Source organism: Panthera tigris, chromosome A1, assembly GCF_018350195.1.
Source record: "Panthera tigris isolate Pti1 chromosome A1, P.tigris_Pti1_mat1.1, whole genome shotgun sequence".
Classification (NCBI taxonomy): domain Eukaryota; kingdom Metazoa; phylum Chordata; class Mammalia; order Carnivora; family Felidae; genus Panthera; species Panthera tigris.
The window spans coordinates 27964620-27985736 of record NC_056660.1 but is presented as its reverse complement, the minus strand read 5'-3'; the positions used below and the strand labels follow the sequence as shown (position 1 = coordinate 27985736).

At 38.5% G+C, this 21117-nt stretch overlaps 1 protein-coding gene across 8 annotated transcripts in view; it reads left to right on the top strand.

Moving 5' to 3' along the window:
- Positions 1–20370, top strand: part of AKAP11 (A-kinase anchoring protein 11) — a 46295-nt gene extending 25925 nt beyond the window's left edge. For 7 of the 8 annotated variants that reach the window (XM_042977224.1, XM_042977252.1, XM_042977232.1 and 4 more), the window contains 6 exons: positions 184–4696; positions 8303–8458; positions 13222–13305; positions 14091–14137; positions 17104–17264; positions 19397–20370. In XM_042977224.1, coding sequence (XP_042833158.1) covers positions 184–4696; positions 8303–8458; positions 13222–13305; positions 14091–14137; positions 17104–17264; positions 19397–19537 — 5102 coding nt within the window. In that variant the 3' untranslated portion in view covers positions 19538–20370. The remainder of the gene's footprint in view (positions 1–183; positions 4697–8302; positions 8459–13221; positions 13306–14090; positions 14138–17103; positions 17265–19396) is intronic. The other variant, XM_042977265.1, reaches the window with a different exon arrangement.
- The last annotated feature ends 747 nt before the right edge of the window (positions 20371–21117 follow it).

The window sequence follows — 21117 nt, the reverse complement described above, 5'->3', positions numbered from 1 at the left end:
AGTGAAAGGTGTATTTGCTCTCAAATTCATTTGGGAGGAATCTGGTAAACCACAGAGTGTAGAAATCATTTATGTTACAAATAAATATTTCATGCTTAAAGTCTACTTACTCCCATTGATGTGAATTAATTTTTAAAAGATTCTGTTCAAGAATAATTTGATCACTTTATTCTTTTCCTATAGGAATAAGCATTGCTGCACTAAAGAGCCAGTGTGATGCTGCTTCACAGACTTCTTCTGGTCACCATCTAGAAACCCATGATTTAAGAATTCTGGTTAGCTCTGGGAGGCAGAAGTCATTGGCTAAACCTTCAACTTCCTTAATAAATATGCTGGGACATAAAGAACTACCTTCTGTGAAAACTTCAGTCACAACATTAATTTCTGAGCCTTGGATCCAAAAGAGTTTCTATAGATCATCTAATGCTTCAGATAAAGGTAGTGATACACAGAAAATGTTGTTTTCTTCTTCTCCTGCCTATTCCTCTGAATCTGAATGCTCAAGTCCAAGTCCTGTTATTTTCTTGGATGAAGAAGGATATCAAAAAAGTTTAAAAGCAAAACTTGAGTTACCTAAAATTCCTGTGATGAAAGATGATATAGAGGATTCAGACTCAGAAGTAAGTGAATTTTTTGATAGTTTTGATCAGTTTGATGAGTTAGAACAAACTTTAGAGACTTCTTGTCCATTTCTAAAAGATCCTGTTGTAGGGAAGCCGTCGCAAAAGAAAGGACACAAACATGAAAAATCTTGTTCTGTAACTACTACTATGAATCCTCAAAAATTCAAGTTTGAGCGTCCAGCTCTCCCAGCTAACGTTAGAAAGCCAACTCCTCGTAAACCAGAATCCCCTTACAGTAACCTGTGTGATGCCCCGGATTCACCTCGCCCAGTGAAGGCGTCAGGGGAGGACAGTGGTTTGTTTAGCCCTATTCGATCCTCTGCCTTTAGCCCTCTTGGAGGTTGTACTCCTGCTGAATGTTTTTGCCAAACAGATATTGGTGGAGATAGGATTCATGAAGATCATGATTCTGTTTATTACACCTATGAGGATTATGCGAATAGCATCTCATGTAAGGTTCTGGGCTCTGTTCTTCATACCCAACATACTAATGCCACATCAGACATTAATAGCATTAAGAAGGGAGAAAATAAAACCATAGCTCTTCACAGTGGAAGCCTTGATCAAAAAAGTAAATCTAAAAATAAATCCTTGATGATTAAAGATACTATTCAGAAATTTGCCTCAGACCTTGTGGAAAAAAGTTTTGGCAGTGCATTTAAAGACTTACAGAAAGGAGTCTCTTCGTGTACCAATGTGTTGTGTCACCTGGCTATCAAATTGACATCCTCTGTTTTTCAGATGGCATTTAACGAGCTGAGAAGGCAGTGTGCGTTTTCACTGAGAGAACGTGCTGTTAGTGGTCTGGCTAATTTTTTGGTGAGTGAAGCTTTATCAAATGCTTTCAGGGATTTACAGTATGTAAAAAAGCAGATATTCACAAACACAGTCGCTCGGTTTGCTGCGGATCTTGCGGAAGAGCTTGTTTTTGAAGGCATCATGGAGGTGTGTCAGTTTTCCTGTCCCTCAACACCCGCATCTCCACAGTGTTGGCCATTTGACTATGAAGACAAAGCAGTGAAGTCCTACGCAAAAGACCTGTCTGAGTCTGTATTACAGGAAGCATTCATTGAGCTTTCACAAGCCAGTGTGACCTTCTCAACCAAGGCAGCAGTTAGTGTTTCCACAGATACCATAAAGGATGCCAGTGCAGGAAATTTAGCGCCGCCGACACAGACCTCCACGTTTTCCCCTGCTTTTAACAACCAGACCCTTATGGAGACCAAACCCATGCAGGAACATAAAAAGGAATACACAGTACAGCAGGCCTTGTTTTGTACTTCTGGAATTGTTACTTCGATATCAGTACCCTTGGCAGGAAGTGCCCTTCTCCCATATCATATCTCATCTAATATATATCAGTCAAAATCTCGTCGGTCATCGGATGATAGTAATTTGAATGGCGATTCTATCCAGACATGTGTTACCACAAAAAACAAAGACGAGGAAGTAGCGTGTCTCAGAAATATTTGTTTACCCTCAGACCACAATCCAGGTAACCAGAATGACTTTAAACCAACTAATGATGCTGCTGAAGTGCAGAGCTCTTCAAAATTAACAAGTGATCCTGTGATTATTAACAACTTTTCTGCAGCAATGGTGCATACGATTGTAAATGAAACTTTAGAGTCAATGACATCATTCAAATGTACAAAAACAGTTGATGAACAAACAGATGGTGTAACTAAAACAGTAAAGGGAGAAACCCTTCCTTTCTGTTCTGATCAAGCAACAGTGCAACAGAGCGAAGTTAGCAATAAGGATATGTTTGCTGATCGATTATCTAAATCTGTTATTAAACATTCCATCGATAAAAGCAAATCAGCGATCTCAAATGTAGATAAAAATGCTGAACGCAAGGAAAACTTGCTTGTTCCTGGAGAAGAGTCACAGTTGACCTTGGAAAAGTTCCCCAAATTTCTCGATGGTCAAGATCACTTAACCCCCTGTTCACTTTCAGTAGGAAAGGACTGTGTTCCAGAATGTAAAGGTTCTATAGTTCATGGATTTTCTTTAGAGACACCACAACCTTGTCCGACAATTGTGGGTCAGAAACCTGATTTGAAGGAAGTTGCTAAAGACAAATCCATGAAAAAGGATAATTTGAATAATGCAGCACTTGAGCCCTTGTGTTTTGGTCAAGACCACCCTTGTCCTCATTCACATACTTTCTCCTCTACAGTGCTTACGTGTGTAGATGGTTTGCACGTGGAAGATAAACAGAAGATTAGAGACGGCAATGTGATACCCGATACTCCTCCATCCACTCCTCTAGTACCATCCCAGGCTAGTTCTGAATGGGATATCAAGAAGTTAACCAAAAAGCTCAAGGGGGAATTGGCAAAAGAATTCGCACCTGCTACACCACCCTCTACGCCTCACAACTCATCTGTTGGTAGTTTGTCTGAAAGTGAACAAAATACTATAGAAAAAGAAGAGTTCATGTTGAAACTCATGCGATCTCTTTCAGAAGAAGTGGAAAGCAGTGAAGACGAAGAGCATCCGGAAGTGGATGTGAAGTCAGAGCACTCAGGGAAGAAAGTTCAGTTTGCGGAATCGTTAGCTACGCACATCATTTCTCTGGCCACAGAAATGGCAGCTTCCCATTTAGATAATAAAGTAACTCAGGAACCCAAGGTTAAAAGCCCTTGCTTAACTGTGAAGAGTCAAAGAAGTGTGTCACCTACTGCTTTAAGTCACTCAGAGGAAAACTTACAAATATTATGCAATTTTGCAGGTGACCTGGCAGCAGAAGTCATTACGGAGGCTGAGAAAATAGCAAAAGTTAGAAGCTGTGTGCTTTTCAGGCAAAGGAGGAATAGTTGTTACGTGGACGGTGGCCGAGACGATAGATCAGAAGAGAAGTTGGAGATGGAGGCTCTAGCAGACCCCAAAGAAGTAGATCCGTCCAGTCTTTCATTACCACCAAGTTCTTGTGTGTCTGGTCTGACGTACAAGTATCCCAGCTGCGAAAGCGTGACAGACGAATATGCAGGTCACGTTATCCAAGTGCTCAAACAGGAAGGTGGTAATAGTGAGTTAATAATGGATCAGTATGCCAATAGACTTGCCTATCGATCTGTTAAGTCAGGATTACGAGAAGCAGCGAAGGCAGCCCAAATGAAGTGCGGCTCAAAAATGTTCTCCGTGCAGAGCTCACAGGTGACAACCAAGAACGACCTCTTAATATTCTTAAATAAAGAACACCACCAAGAAGTAGATCACGAACGGCAAAGTAAAATAAGTGGAGTTTACCTTTGCAAAAATAAAACTTGTGAATGGACGCTGGATACATACAAAAATGACTGCTCTGAACTGTATAGTTTTTCAGCCTCTCTTGCTCACAGCATAACAAGAGATGTTAAAAAAGAGCTGACAGTGTCTACAGTTGGCTTGCCAAAATCCTTAACAGATTCTTGCCTTTATGAAAAGTCTGGACGTGATGAAGAAACCAGGTCGCTCGCTGAGCCAGAATTTCCTCAGGCTCTTCAGCCTTCCCCGCAAAATCACAGATTTTACTACAGTACAGGCAGCTTAAATGGGTTTGGTTATGGAGAGAGTGTGGTTCAAGCTATAGAACAGTATGCGAAAAAAGTAGCGGATGATACCTTAGAGCTCAGTTTAGGATCTGCAGTTTTCCATGCGTCTGAGTCCACAAAAGCAGCTGATAGGGTCACTTATGCAGAAAAGTTGTCACCTCTTATAAGTCAACCCTGCAGATATTGTGACCGTAAAGAACTGCATGATTGCACTGGAAATTCATCTCAACATGTTTCCAGGCAGGATTCACTTGCTACTAGTCAGCCAGCTTCTAAGTCAAAACTTAGCAACATCTATCAGGAATCTAGAATTTTTCATCTTGATGTCCCACAAATTCATGTTGGTCTTGATAAGAAGACAGTGCTTGCGGAGAAGATAGTTGCTGAAGCTATTGAAAAAGCAGAGAGAGAACTGAGCAATACCAGTCTGGCGGCTGACAGCGGGATTGGACAGGATGGCGTTAGCTTTGCCGAAAGCCTTACCACAGAAATAATGACGTCGGCGATGACCAATGTTGGACGTGCTGTTAGCAGGTGAGTCTCAGATTTCTTTTGGGTCTTAGGATAAAATGAAACGTTAAACTTGATCATATGGGTCTTAGGTCCTGTTCTGAAAGGTACAATTATTTTTAACTCCTAAGTTAACAAAAAATTTTCCATACTACATTTGTGTATTGTTTCATATCCTGTACATTAGTCCTTGTCTGTGTTGTCTCATTTTTTCCCCAGCAGCCCTCTGAGGGGAGGTGTTAACCATCTCCCAAGCTGGAAAAAGAAGCTTAGGGAGGATGGTCACCTTGCCTCGTTCACAGAGCTACGAAGTAGGTAAAGCTGGATTGAAAGAACAGCTGGAGGGTTTTATACAGCAAATGTATAAAGCAAATGATAACCAACTACTCTGAGATTAAATTTTTTTATAGTGTTTTATTTTTTTCTCTTCACAAAGGTAAGTTTTCTTATAAAGAACATAATTTAACCAATTGCTGTGAGGAAGAAAGCTTTAAAAACAAAGATTTTCACTGCTGCTATCACTGCTTTTTTTTTTTTTTTAAGATTCTTTTTTTAATGTTTATTGTATTTACTTTTGTGGGGGGGGAGACAGAGAGTGAGCAGGGGAGGGGAGAGAGAGACAGACAGACAGACAGAGAGAGTATCTGAAGCAGGCTCCAGGCTCCGAGCTGTCAGCACAGAGCCCAACACGGGTCTCCAACTCACAAACCGCGAGATCATGACCTGAGCTGAAGTCGACGCTTAACCCACTGAGCCACCCAGGCGCCCCTCCCTTCTCTTGATAGGCCCCTATCTAAGGGGACATTTCTAAGAGCCTCACAGGGTCTTGTGCTGTGTCTTGTGCTCAGAGACTCTGACACTTGAGTTCAGATTTGCGCTTTTAACGTTTTTTGCCTCCCTGGGAAGCATCAGGATCATCACTGTTATTAGCTGGTAGGATTTTGCTAGTCCCACTGAAAAGAGAAAGTTCCTAGAGTCGGGGTGGGATTTAATGGAGTCACAGGATTTTCTCAGATTTTTTAGTGGCTTTTGTCAAAGCCGTGGCAATGTCTGTCTCTCTTCTTAGCCATCTTAAAATAGGGAGATGGTTTGTTGAGGACCTTGGACTGCAGTTGTTCCATAGCGTCCTCTTGAGCTGTTTCTGGGCGGTCCCTACCAGGCAGCCTCCTTTCTCCTAGAGCAGGAGTTGGCACACTATAACCCACGGGCCAGATCTGGCCACTGCTTTTTGTTTTATTTGTAATCATCTGTGAGCTAAGACTGGTGTTTACATTTCCTCGGTGGTTGATAAATCAAAAGAATACTATTTTGTGACGTGAAAATTATATGAAATTCAAATTTTATGTTCCTCACATAAAGTTATGTTGGGACACAGCTGTGCTCATTCATTTATGTATTGTCTATGGCTGATTCTATGCTTTAGTTGCAGAATTGAGTAGTTGGAATAGAGATCTGTGGCCAACGGTGCCTAAGTGTTTGCTCTTTGGCCCTTTATGGTAAATATTTGCAAACTTTTGTCCTAGACCTGCATTTTCTTTGTTCATGATTACCTATCAGTTCTTAATATGATGATAGACATATAAGAAGTGGTTAATAAATATATGGATAAATAAGTTGTAGTAAACTAGGCTTTTCTACCCCTGTAGCAATCTTCCTCAAATAAAATTAGCCTCAGACTATTTTAAATGTTTCTCCCTGTGCGCCTCCCCAGGCCTGTGGGAGAAAAAGAGACTCACCTCTAGATTGGAGTCTCTAAGACATCCTTCGAGGGCCTGCCAAATGCTATTATTGATAGCTCAGTATTTTCACTTTCCCTTCCTACTCCCTTGGGTGAGTAAGTCAGCCCTTGGACTTGTTCATATAAGCTGGTGCTGTCTATTCCAACGTTTTGTCAAGGCCAGTGGAATATTGCTTTGTATTTCTTTTCCCTTTTCTCTTCTTTTCTTAATAACTGGGCTAGGGTTCTATAAGTGCTGATCGTTAAAAGTTGACTCTAGTGTGTATAGTGTGCTGTTTCCCAGTTTCTGTTTCTGATGTTAAAATGGTTTGCCTTTGAAGCTTTAAGGGGGATTCATTCAGATGGATTATTTTTAAAGGTATCGTTTGGATTCTTTCACTAGTGTCCCCTTTCTTGCAAATGTTTGATTCGTGAAAATAACCATAAATATTTCACAGAGCTATAATGTACAGAAGGGTGGTATGTGAGTATTAAATGGGGAATTATATGGTAGTGCATTTTTAGAAGAGCAAACATCTAAACTGTATTCTGAGCTGTTATTTTTGAGGCAGAATAACTCAACAGTCATTAAAACTCTTCTCTGGACCTCATCTAGTGGGTCATTTCAGCCAAAAAACCATTAGATTGTGGCACATTCCAGAGAAGTGTTAAAAAAAAAAAGAACAAAGGAGTGCTCCATTATGGCTCAAAACTGTAATGTGCCCGTCCACTATAATTCTGGTTGCTGTATCTTAAATATAAAATGAGGATAGCCCCCAAGGGGGTGGGCAGTTCAGGATCTATCCCAGGCACTGGGAATACAGAAATAAGTAAGACGGTCAAAAATATGTGTTCTCTGGAGCTTATGTTCCAATGGAATAAGACAAAGAAGTAAAATACGAAATATGTCACAGAGTGATAAGGGCTTTGGAGGAAAACTAAAAGAAGAGAGGTGGGTAGAGGTGGGGTGGGGTGGGGTGGGGTGACGATGGATGGTGGTGGTCAGTGGCAGCAGGTGGGGATGGTGGGCAGTAGCTAGGGAAGCAACACTGAGTAACATTTGAGCCAAGAGCCCAGGGTGAAGAGAGAAGAAGTCATGTGGGAATTGGTACCAGACAAAGGGGTAGGATTGTGCATGTTGGGGAAATAGCACAGAGGCGGCATGGCTGACATTGGTGAGCTGGGGAGAGTAAGAGGTGAAACAAGATGGAGGGAATCACAAGAGGGAATCATACCAGCAAGTATAAGGATCTGGACTCTGATTGGTGAGAGGCCACCAGAAGGTTTTGATCAAAAGACTAACATTTTTCCTCCTCGTCTTTAAAAATACAATTTTTAAACTGTTAAGTTGAGAACAAAATATAGAGTGGGCAGTTAGAGTAATTGAATAGTGAATGGTCTTTCTTGTGAAGATGGAATAAAAATGTAAATGTCTCTTCTTCATTGAAAAAAATAATGAGAAGGGTTATGATCCATGCTCAAAATTTTAAAGAGATCTGGCTGGTTTGACTGTAGGCTTGATTGACAGTACTTGAATTCCTCAAACTGCTTTTTTGTTCTTAAAGCCAGAAAGAGCTTCCTGTCAGTACAAATAAAAGTACAGCCTTAAAAGTAGGTGGTAAACTTAAGGTCCCAGTTAAAATATGAACTGCTTTAAAGAGAAGTTAGATAAATGTAGCACTAGGGTGGATCCATAACAGATAGAGCTCAGTTCACTTTGAAATTAGTATGCTCTCCTACAAAGTCTCTTCATTAGCAGACACAAAGTGTTGGATGGGCCACTGGTGTGGCTCTGAATATTGTGTCTTGTTTTTGTCCTCTTTATCGTCAAATTGATAGCCTTAGAATTCAGAATCTGATGCTTTCGGATTGGTTTTCTTTTTCCCCTCCCTCTCTCCCTTCCTTCCTTCTAGTCCAAAAGAAATAGAAGACTTTCAGTCAACTGAGTCTCTGGGCAGCCAGCAGCTGAACCTCAGTATTGGTGATGACAGCACTGGCAGCTGGTCCAATTTAAGTTTTGAAGATGAACACCAGGATGAGAGCAGCAGTTTTCATCACCTAAGTGAAAGGTAACTGAAGTTGTACGTGTGATCCTCAGACCTCAGAAGTAGCTTCACACCGGGGGTTTAAGAATTATGAATTTGAAAATTCTGCCATTGTTTTCAAAACATATTTTATTATCCATAATACGGTTCTAATGGTTTTGCACATGTATTAGATACAGTAACAAGCCAAGCTAATTTTCTTTGGGTGTGCCAGTAGTTGATATGAAAAATATTGCATACATTTGGGTTTATACCCTGAGGATTTTCCCAGACTTTTGTGAAGTTTTGATGGAAAAAATGTATTTCTTACTTTAAAAAGGGTACTTCTTTTTTCTTTCTAGTCTGGGGTAAAGGACAGTTATCTGTAAAAGGTATCAAAATGGCCCTGGAATTTTCTTGTTATTAGTTAAAGTAATATCTTTCTGGAGAAGGAGTTCTCACTTAGCCTGCTATTGAGGAACAAAATGACCTAGAGCATTTATATGTGACTGACTGGAAATAATACATAAACTCATCATAAAAATACGGTTTTGTACAGCAGAAGGCACTTAACCTCATATATAACTTTTCTTAGTTAATTTTGTTCATAATAACATTCCTTTGAATATTTTATTAATTGCAGTACATTTTTTCTTCTATTCTTAACTCTATAAAGGCATTCCTGACTAAACTATAAAATGCCATAAATTCTGACCCACATTAATTGATAATTGGAAATAATAAATGCCCTCCACAGCTGAGTGTAGGGAGAGGAAAGGGTTCTTAGTTTCAGGCTGTGGAAGGGACCCTGTGAGGCTTCAGTTGAACAGAACCCTTGGAAGTGACTGAGCAGTAGGGGGAGGCGAGAAGACCATGGAAGGAGGGGAGGAAGGAAAAGAAATGGCTTTTCACCTGTTAGAACACATCATCTCAGAGCATTTTGTTTGATGCTTGGATTAACCAGTATTAATATTTTTATAGAACATCTGTTCTGTCATAGTTTCTTAAAATGCTGCGTAAACCACCAATACATCTTAAAATCGAGTTCCCAAAAGGCAGTCTTTAAAAGTGGTAGTGGGACGTAGGGGTAATATCACAAACATCATGTGGCCTTTTCCATGACTCTAACCTGGTATAGGAAGTTAACACTAAAATTCTTCTCTCATCTTGGAGAAATACAGGTTTCTAGAATTTCCGTGAGGGTTGATGTTGTTGCTTTGGAAATCCTGGGGTTAAAATGAGAGAACCAGGGTTAGTGGCCCGTGGCATTAAGGGGCCTGTCGCCAGTAGAAGAACTCTGCAGGATGTTGTCCGATTTGATGGCTCTGTCCTTGGTTCTGTCCTCTTTTGCATTTTATCAGTGCTGGAGAGTAAGTAGTCCTTCCCCACTTCCTTATCTGTGGTTTTGCTTTTCCGTGGTTTCAGTTACCCGCAGTCAGTCAAGGTCTAGAAGAAGATGGCCCTCCTTCTGACATGTTGTCAGAAGGTCATTGTAGCCTAACATTATGTTACTATGTTACTGTGCCTGCATCATTGGCTGCACTTCATCTCAACACGTAGGCAATTTATCTTTTCACCTCATCACAAGAATAGTGAGTACATACAATAAGATGTCTTGAGAGACAGAGACCACATTCACATAACTTTTATTACCATATATTGTTACAATTATTCTAGTTTATTGTTAGATTTTGTTGTCAGTCTCTTACTGTGCCTAATTTATAAATTAAGCTTCATCGTAGGTAGATATGTAAAGAAAAAAACCATAGTATATATGGGGTTCAGTACTGTCTGTGGTTTCAGGCACCCACTGGGGGTCTTGGAATGCATCCTCCACAGATAAGAAGGGACTACTGTGCTCATTATGTGTGAATGGCTTAAAACGAACATTTAAAAAAATCTCTTTAACAGAACCAAGTTTCAAAAAGACCAAATCAGGCTGAGACTAAAATGATTATGTTTAACATGGGTACATACATTTGGCTCAGAAAATTAACTGTTTGAATTTGGGATGGGAAAAACTTAGCTTGATAGCATTTTGTCAGAAACACACCTGTAGTTTTAATTGAGCACAGTTTTTTGTTGTTTTTTTTTTTTAACGTTTATTTATTTTTGAGACAGAGAGAGACAGAGCATGAACGGGGGAGGGTCAGAGAGAGGGAAACACAGAATCTGAAGCAGGCTCCAGGCTCTGAGCTGTCAGCACAGAGCCCGACGCGGGGCTCGAACTCACGGACCGCGAGATCATGACCTGAGCCGAAGTCGGCCGCCCAACCGACTGAGCCACCCAGGCGCCCCTGAGCACAGTTTTAATAAGAACTCTTATGCTGTGTGGTTATTAAGGTTCAAGCACAAAGAAAAACTAGGGCCTGTCCAGGGTTGGTAGAGTGCATGTTGAATATACAGGTTCCAGGGCCTCACCTCCCAGAGATTAAGATTCGTTAGGTCATCGGAGGTCCCAAGAATCTGCATGCTTGGTAACCACCTCAGATGATTTTAATGCAGGTGCTTCAGAGACCACGCTTAAAATACATGACTTCACATGTATTGTCTTTGATGACATGTGCTGTTTTCTGGTACAGAAATCAGATAGGAGATAAAAGACTCCAGTTTGGACACTCTACGTGCTTTCACTCTAAATAGGAAGTTTAGTAGAGGGCAACAGTTAAAAAAAACCAATAATTTCAAAGTACACAAGTGTTTATGAGGAATGTATAGTTATTTGATCAGGAAGAGACCTGGTACATGCATCTCTTCAAGTACTTCAAGCAGTCTGTGAATCTTAGTAGTTATATAGTGGATTAGGTAAGAGGTGGGGCCGGGCTTGCAGAAGTTTTGAGATCATCTTTATGAGATATGTCAAAGTTGATAGTCATCTTCATATGGCTGAAAACCACAATAAAGAATTTTAGCCCTAGACTCCCACTGGTTGGAGGTATGCCTGTTCTAGACATTGGAAACATGAGAAGATGTAAAAGGAAAATACACAAATAGGAAGAGATAGGAAATAGGAAAAGGTATAAAAGAAAATGGTGGAAACAGGACAGTGTTCAAGAATGAAATATGAAGACTGTTAAGTGAAGAAATTAAGTTGTTTTGTGTTGGATTAATGTCAGATGATCATTGCTCAGGACAGTCCTGGTTTGCTTCTGCTGTTCTGGTATAGTTATTAATGGTGACTTCTTTCATTTCCAAAAGTGTCCTGGTTAGATGAAAAATTCTATGGTCCTAACTTTAAATCTGATCCATTTTGAGGGGCAGCAGAGGTGAGGGAATGAGGTTAAATAGAGGGAGTTTGAATTTTTGGTCTTTACATTCTTCAGCTGTTATTTCTTTTCATGTTCACTTAAAATCTAGGTGATGGGTTTTTATTATTAATTAAAAGGAGGGGTCATTGTTGTCAGGGAATGAGGAAGAATTTTAATTTTGTAGTATTTTTCTTTGTTTGGAAAAATCGTTCTATTGGTAGATGTAAATGAAGTGTTTGAGATCATCAATTTTTTCTTTCTCTTTGGCTCACAGCCGTCTGTCCCTTCGGTATCTCCATGTTTTTCCATTCTCGATTTGTTTGACAGCAGGCTACATAGGCATAACTCTGGTTGTTTTAATGGTTTTATGATAGAGCTATATTTTTTTGAACATAGGTTGAAAAGGCACTGCTCAGTTTTAGCTTTTATTTTCGAAGACATTATAGTGTGTGACAGTGTGATAGTGCCAGAGTAAAGATGGATATGCAAATTGTTGAAATTGCTTGGAAACTCTTTATAACGTTTAAATAATTGTCCCTTTGTTGGTAACCTTGTCAACATCTACTGATGCACAGAGGATGATTTTGTGTTAATTCACTTTTTAGAACCAAAATTTTGGTTTGCATAAATATTAATTTTTATAATTGCCTAGCATAATGTGGGGAAATATAAGCTGCTTATCACTGCGAACTAATGTGCTTACTAATTATTTTAGTGATTTAGAATTTTAAATTGCATGTTTAGGTTTTAATCTGAAATTTTTAACTTAATTTTGTTTCTGAACACAGTCGCTTTTTGTGTTTTATTGCTTTGCCGCAGTTTGAGAATCTAGTTGCTTTCTTCTTCTAGTTAGGTAGTTCAAGAAGTTCTCTGTGTGGCACTGGTGACTGGCCCACCAGACAGGTGCATTGCTTAACTGAGCCTTGGTTATTCCATATTCTGAAGAAAGTGTATAATATTTGCCACCTACTGAATTATACATAATGTATGAAATGAAGGTCATTGACATAATAAGAGTATTTTAAAATCAGAAAACATCTTTTCTCCAAGTAGGTACAAAAGGTCTGTTCGGGGCTATGTTTTTGTGCCTGTCATTTCATCCCCACCTACCCAGCCCATCAGTGTTTGCGCTGTCTAAAGAGCTGAGAGAATGTTAACCTACGGTCTTTTTAAAATTTTACCCAAACTGAAGGGTATTGGCTTTTTACAAATTATATCCCAAGATTTGTCGTAGACCTTAACTAAATCGTGAAGCTTCTTACTTTGTGCATCCATTTGCTGTCCTAAAAGTCTTTCTGTTATGTTCATGTGTAAAATAAATACAGGTTTAGAATAATTTTCCTGATCTGTTGAGGGCAAGTAAGAAAACTTTCAATGTCCGAAGCTGTCAAGTACCTTTTCCAGTAGCAGTGATGGTCTCTCCCTCCAAGGATGCCCCACTCCTCCGGGGCAGCTTCCGAACCTCCCAGTTACCACTGACAGAAGCTGTTCCAAGGAAAACCAAGGTCTTCTTTACTATTCATTTTCTGGTTCAGCTCTGTTCTTTTCTTCTTCTGGCAGTAATGGTAACAGCAGTAGCTGGAGCAGTCTTGGTTTAGAAGGAGATTTGTATGAGGACAATTTATCCTTTCCAACAACAGACAGGTTGGTCCAGTCCAGAAACTTAAAAACTGATGAGTCTTTCACACTAATGCATGATGTCATATTCTTAAAAGAATGTGGGTTACAGTGCCAGTATGTTTCAGTCTGCTTTTCTCCTATATTTGGACGTGATTCTGCTTGATAATTTACATCTAATGAAAAAATTCAATTATGCTAAGACATGACTGACATCTAATTGCAAAATGTGTTGCGTCTATGCATGCGTTGCTCTGCTTGCTCTTTTTCATTCTACCGATTATTATTTCATTAAAAAGAGCTTGCTTCCTACAGGATTTCTGGGGTTTGGGTTTATTGGTTTATTTTGTTTTTGTATGTAATTTTATTTCATATATAAGAAAAGTGTAGGAAAAAGGTGTTTTTTTACCCTGTTAAAAAATATGTACATGGGATCAACAGAAGCATTAATAATTATTCATGGCATTCTGTGATAATTCAAATGCTGTGTTATCTAAAACCAAATTAGTAGAATATTTCAGCGTTAAGTTATTTTAAAATAAGTTTTATCATGAAATTACTTGATGTTCTGTATCACGGTAAGGTAAAACCTCTTAGTTATCGATGACCTATCTAGGCATCATTTACAATTCAGATTTTAACATGAAATGGTGTGAGAAGCAAAGCTTCCTTTTTTATTGGCATTTCTTCCCTTTTTAAGTGTCACATATCATCGTAACATTCATTCTTTACCACGTTTTAAGAATTAGTTTTAATACTATTATTAACTAAAGCCATTTTTTTAACTGCTTCTGCTCTTTTTATTTGAAAAGTGATGGGCCAGATGATAAAGATGAAGATCATGAGGATGATGTAGAAGGTAATTGACGATTTGTTTTTCAAAGTGTTTGCGTGTTTTTTGTATAAGGTTCTAGAAGAGTCTTTAACCTGTCCATTTTTGTCAGTCTCCAGTTTTATTATAAATCGGGGTATTTACATTACAAATCAGGATATTCTTGTACTAATGTATCCAATGTCAGGTCCTTTGTTAAACAATTTGTACTATTTGATTGCTAAACTAATGAAGTGCCTGCCCATTGGTGTAAAGGCTGACATGCTTTAAAAGAATTATTTAATTATTGGAGAGGGAAATTTATGATAATCTCTTTGTATAATTATCTTTTTAAAAACATAAAACCCTTACATTATAAGATATAATTTATTATAATGATGGCATATGCCCTAGTTTTTTCCTCCCAAACTAGTAGCTTCTAGAATTAGTGTTTTAATGTCGATCTTTCATAAATCAATAAATAAAAATTAAAAGATATTTTAAAATAAATTCTTCCCTCTCTCAATTCTATTCCTAAACTCATATACATATGAGTTACATACATATGTATGTTACATATACATACATAAACATATACATATTTGAAGAAAATACTCAATTCTTTCTTTGATGAATATAGTTCTAAGTATGTAAATACTGGACACCATTGGTCACAGAGTTGTGGACCATCATTTATAATGCTTAATTCAAATATATTAGAATATCTGAGCGAACATAGAAACTTTCCGTGCCGAAGCTGAATTTTCATTGTGATTAGATGGCTATTGATTTATTTTCCAAAAATCTTTATTTTTTTTAATTATGAAAATACCAACAATCTCTAGTGACACCTAAAAATATTCATACTGTTTGAGATACTGTTTTTGAACTAGTGATTTTTTTCATCCTTTCTTTGCAAGTAGACAAACTGAGAAAATTTCCCAAATGAATTTCTTGAAATGTACTTTCATAATACCTGAGTTTCCAATCAGTTTTGTCACCAATTATGCCTTCCTTATTTAGGGAGGTCACGTACCGGTTTTTGAGATAAAATCCTCCGAACTGAGGTGATTATTTTTTAGTGCCAATGCTTCTGCTCAATAGACATTCTTCATATCGGGCTTCTAGAAGTAAGTTTTTGTCATCAGATATGAAGTAGGAGTAGGACAATACTTTTAGAGTCACAGATAGGCTGGGTAATAATTTGCTTTATTTTTGTTGACTTAAAGAGTGTTGACTTTGTCTAGAAAAATTGTATCCTTTTTCCCAAGTCATGCCTGTGAGCAAAGTTATTCCAAAGGCAGTACATGGTGTAAATGCGTGTGGTGAGTATTTTCTCTAATGAACTAGTCATTACTTAACTGACTTTACTGAGGAATGAATAAGAGAAAAGAAGATACAGGTGAATATAAATAATGAAATTCATTTTCAAAGTTTACTTTTGGCACTAGCAAGCTCTTTAGGGTTTCTTTTGTGAATAGATAGAAATCAGAATTACATGTGGATATATGCCATGCCATCACTCACCTTTGAGATCCCAGTCTTCTCATCATGTAGAAAATTGTGGCCAACTTTCAATTTTGTTAAATTAGGAATTGGTAAATTAGGAGATGGATTGAAACGAATTTATAGAAAGATTCAAAATTATGGAAATCCTACTTTTCATTGTTGTTTATAGTTGCAGTAGGTCAGCTCCTTCCCTTTTTGCTGGAGTTTAGTAACCTCTCCAAAGAGCCAGGAGCTCTGAGCTGAGAAAGCCAGTAATACAGAGAAGTCTTGAGGTGACTTAGCTTCCGACCCCATGACCTCTGCAGGATTCACTGAATGGCCCTGAGGCCACGCCTGGTATCATAGTGCACTAGACCCGTTTTTGATTGAGAGTCAGTGGGGGGAGAGGAGGAAAAAGGCAGTACGTTTATCTTAAAGCGTGACACGGATCCGTTTTTTTAAATGAAAAAATTAGGAACCAACACATCCTAAAAATGATCAGTGGTAGTCTAGAATGCCCTCCAGTGCCCTCAAGAAGAATCAGGGCCATCCACCACCAAATTTCCATTGCTGGTACAAACTGGCGTGATGTCTGCCAGCGTGCCCACCGTACATCTCTTGTGTGGGAGGGCCCTCGTCTCAGCTCGGCTTTTTGCTCAGCCATCGTTAAGCTGGAGTGGGTAAACACTTGATATGGGCCCACAGGTCATTAGTTTTATCATCAACAGCGATTCATCCTTCCTTATGTTGAAAACGTACTTCTCATTAAAAAAGGAAACTTGAGAGCAGTTTTTTATTTATCAAGGAGTGCCAGAAAATTCCCCAGTCTGGCGCTTGGGATATTAAGTGGCTGCATATGACATTTTTTCCCCCATTCTGCCTAAAGAATGAAGTGATTACACAGAGCATGGAGCCAGACTGCCTGTGTTCACATCCTGGTTCAGCCACCTCCCCACTGTCATACTCTGGATCTCTCTTTGCCTCACATCTCTCACGTAGTTCCCACCTCATAGGGTGGGTGTGAGGATTCCAGGAGTTTGTATAGCAGAAGAGCTTAGAACGTTACTTATGATGTAATACGTGTGATACAAGGGCTTGCTGCTTCCTTCTCTCAGTTCAAGCAGCTTTCTTAAAGTCCATTTAATAGGTTTATTTATTTGAGATTGTATTTTTGTGTTTCACTTCTATTTTGGTGGTAATTATAGTTTGGTTTCTCTTTCTTTACCTGTGTATTGTATTTTGACACAAATTATGGCACTTATAAAGGATCTGAATTCAGTGCCTCAAAGTAGAGTTTTACATCTGTGCTCTCAGTAGACGATCAGTGTTACTCCTTTGTTGTAGAATTGTTTTGCCCTTTCAAATAAATGTTTTAGTTGATGTCAACATAGGAGTAAGAAAGGACGGATTTTTTTCCAGCATTGGCTGGAATCTTAAGAAATGGAAAGTACCTATCCTGGGAAACCAGAGGTGTTGAGAATCAAATTGATGAGTTTTACTTTATATTGCTTACATGTCAATATTAGGTTTGGAGCAAGACCGAAAGATTCTGCTCATTACAAATATCGACATGGAGCCGTGCACAGTAGACCCCCAGCTAAGGATTATCCTTCAGTGGCTCGTCGCTTCAGAGGCTGAAGTGGCAGAACTTTGTCTTCATGACTCTGCGAAGAAGGAGTTTATACAAGTAAGGACCTGCCGTATAGAGTGTTTGTGAGGATACGTTTCGCCGTACGTGCTACTCTGTGTCACGTGGTTGGTCTAGTAAGATGCCCCTTGATAGCAGAGGGCGTAAACGTTTAGGTGGTAGAGTCTCATAGTTGGGTCCAGATGTCCGCTGTGCCATAACCACAGGCAAGCTCCCCAGTCTCCGTGTCCTTAACTGCACTGTGAAAATGACTATGGCGTTTACCTCACAGAGCTTTTGTGAGGATGTAAAAAGATGCTTAATCTAGTGTCTGGCACATCCTAAGTACTCCAAGTTAGGTGCCGTTAATAAACATGTGTTCGTATGCAAAAACTGAGTTATTCTTTGTTTTAAATTGATTCATAATTGTGCCTTGTAATTAGTATGTCTCCTACCCTGTTAATCTAGCCTCTCTAGTGGGAGACACTAGCATACTCAAAAGCCAGTAAAGGTTTAAACATTTCATAAGGGATCATGAACCACTTTGAGGACTTAATAGGGCTCTAATAATAGAACAGTCAGATTCGATGCATTAATAGGATGTCTTTATTGAGAACTTACTTAACTGTTTGCCAGGCACCTTGTTAGTCAACAGTTTTGGTTTATAGTGTTAAGGTTTTTGTCCCAGAATTTTCCTTACCAGAATTTTGGTTTAATCTTCCTATAGGTATAGAATAGTCCAATGAGTAACCAGTATATATTGATCTGTAATAACAAAAAAGGAACAATCCAGTTACTCTTGATTCCTGGTTTAGGATTTACAAAGATATTGTTGAAAGAAATACGTGAAAAAGGCATTTGGTAAAAATAATTTTTTTTGGCATTTTGTAATTTGTTTTTACTTGGACTTTTTGGAGTTTTCTAGTTTAGGTTTCTGTTTGTGAGCAGAAGGAGAAAATAAGACGGAAAGAGATGCTCAAGGAATGAATTGTCAGGGAGAAGGAATGGGTAGGAAAAGTGTCAGAACTGACTGTAGAGAGGCAAACATTTTCAAGTCATTTAGTCATGGATAAACTGAGGACTAAGGAAGGCCTTCAGTAGAACTGAGCGTGAGCATGTTAGTGCTTGGGGCAAGGGACCTCTTCCCAAGTAACCTAGCATATGTTTTATGGTTACATTTATATGAAATGGCCAAAATGGGCAAATCTATAGAGACTGGAGTAGATTAGTGATTGCCTAGAGTTGAGTGGTTTGTGACAAATGGGGCGTGTTTACTAATAAGTAGAGCTTTCCTTTTGGTGTAGTGAAACATGTTTTAACATCGATTGTGGTAAGAGTTGCATTCAACGGGGGAGTATACTAAAAACCATTGCCTAGTAAACTTTAAGTGGATGAAGTGTATGCTCTGTGAATTATATCTCTGAAAGGATACTTTTTAAAAAGGTTAAGCATATTTATATTACAAAATTAGTTTTTACAGGACTAAAGAGAAAAAAAAATGAGTGAAGACATGTTCTGATTCTGGTGACAATAGAGTTTATTTAAACCTGTATTTACTTTTTAAAAAAAATTGAGGTGTAGTTGAAATATAACATTATATTAGTTTCAGGTATACAGCATAATGATTTGATATTTGTATATATTGTGAAATGATCACCACAATATTTATTTACTTTGGTTGTTTTTTGTCGAAACACTAACATTTCTTAACTTAGAAAGCCATGTTTCCATTGAGGCCAGAGTGTGTATTCCAGAAAAAAGCCACACTGCATGTTGTGAAAGGAAAAATCCACATCGTTCTATTAAGACTGACATTATCTTTATTATTTTATGTTCCTGATTGAGGGTGTGGCAGATGTATTTAGTTAGGTCAAGAATTTGGTGTAGAAATGGAGACTAGACTCCCACAGACTATCTGGTGGGTGAGGTTTGTGGAGTTCTGTCTCCCAACAATCCCAAAGTGTCATTCTGTGAAGGAGATGTGTTTGTCGAAGGCAGGAAGCAAGAGGGTTTAATTTGTGTAAAGGGGTGGTGATTTAGTGGAGAAGACTTCATTATAAAACTGGGGAATAATATTTTAACCACAGGCAGCAGGATTCTTACAGTGATCTGATATTAAAAATAAAAATGAAAACTTGATTGTTAGAAAATTGTCTTTGGTTAATGTTGGACATGCTTTTCTTTCTTCCTAGCTTTCAAAACGACTACAAGGAAAGGGATGGAAGGTGGGGGACCTCCTGCAGGCTGTGCTGCGGTACTATGACATGCGGGAGAAGACGCCGGGGGAGGAGAGGTGCAAGTCACTGTTTGACTGGCTCTTGGAAAACGCATAGAACAAACGCACAGCCGGTCCATTTTATTGTTTGGGGAGAGGAAGTAACAGATAAGGATGCATAGGGTAAACTGTTACCACTTACCGTGAACTGGGAGGGAAGTAGATAGAGCTTTTTAAAAGCGCATTCCGTCATCCCACGTTGTATATATATAGTTCATACTTTTGTAATCTCTGTCAAATATGATCTTCATTTATTCTTCTAGACACGTGCATAGTGTGTTAAGATCCTAAGAACACCGATTTGACGGAAGGTCTGACCATGAGGTTTTCAGGGACACTGACTGACAGCATTCTTTTTGCATCCAAGTTAGTGCTGCTATGAACCGCACCCAGGCGGCCAAGGACGTTGCAGACAAATGCTATCCTGTTAAGAACTAATCTGACAAAATAGCTTTGAGGCTAATGGTTTTTCTTCCCCCAATAGAATTTTTTTCTTATTTTTAAAAGTCATTTTTATTTTCATAGCTCAGCTATTGGTAGGTTTTTGAATCCCCCCAAACTATTTAATTTCTTAGAAACGTTAGTATTTTAGGTTTCTCTAAATACCGTAAATGATAGTTTCCCCAGCCTTTCATTAAATGACATTATTTGCTAATGTTGCCAATCCATCTGGCATGAAAGTGTGTGTGTGTGTGTGTGTGTGTGTGTGTGTGTGTGTGTGTGTGTAGAGGAATATTTTTGACTTGCCTAGTGGGTTTGTGCCCTTTTTTATTTTACTGTTTTCTTGGTTAGAAACCCACTGTTGACATTTAAAAGGTGCTTTAAAATAAAATGTCTATAAAGATTGTGCAGTAAGAATTTTTATTTCTTGTTTTTTTTAACTATTTTGCATCCCTAATTTATCCTATAAATTAAAATAAAGGTGCAAAACATGTTAAAATTTTAAAAATTAATGTTAATATGGAAATGCATTTAGAGAAGCCCAATAATTTTCACTGTTGGATTTTTGAAAAACAAACAACTCTCTTCTTAGCAAGGATGAGCTTTTTCTAGAAAAAGAAGGGATGCCCAGGCTCCCTCTCCCGATAAAATAGTATCTGCACTGTTTTGTAAAGTTGACTGACATGATTTTTCTGGGCTCTGTGTTTTTTTACTACCTTGTCTTTAGAAACTGCAAGTTGACTCGAATAGTGCTTGTGTGTTGGTTTTGTACGTGAGGGTATGCGCGTGTGAGTTTTTGGTTCTTCCATTAGTGGATTTTATAATCTAGAGTAAATCACCTTTTGTTGGGGGCTTTGGTTTTGCTCCATTACATTTTCTTTTTTCCTGCCATTGCATTTTCTTTTTCCCTGAGCACTGACTGTTCTGGAAGCTGCACAAAGTGTAGAAGACATAGCACCCACCAAGGGGCAAGGAATAAGGGCACTTACATTAATTTGAATTAATAATTATGGTAGAGAAATGTATTTTGTAATGAGAGAGTAAAGTTTGCTTTGTAAGAAAAATACCAAAAGCCACTTAAATATTTTGAGATTACATTGTAAGCTTTGGTTTTTCTCAACTTAAGATACAGAAATGGAGTGAGCCTTAAAAATAAATTTGCCTAAAGTTTCTTCAAGTATTTTTTAAGGTGGAGAA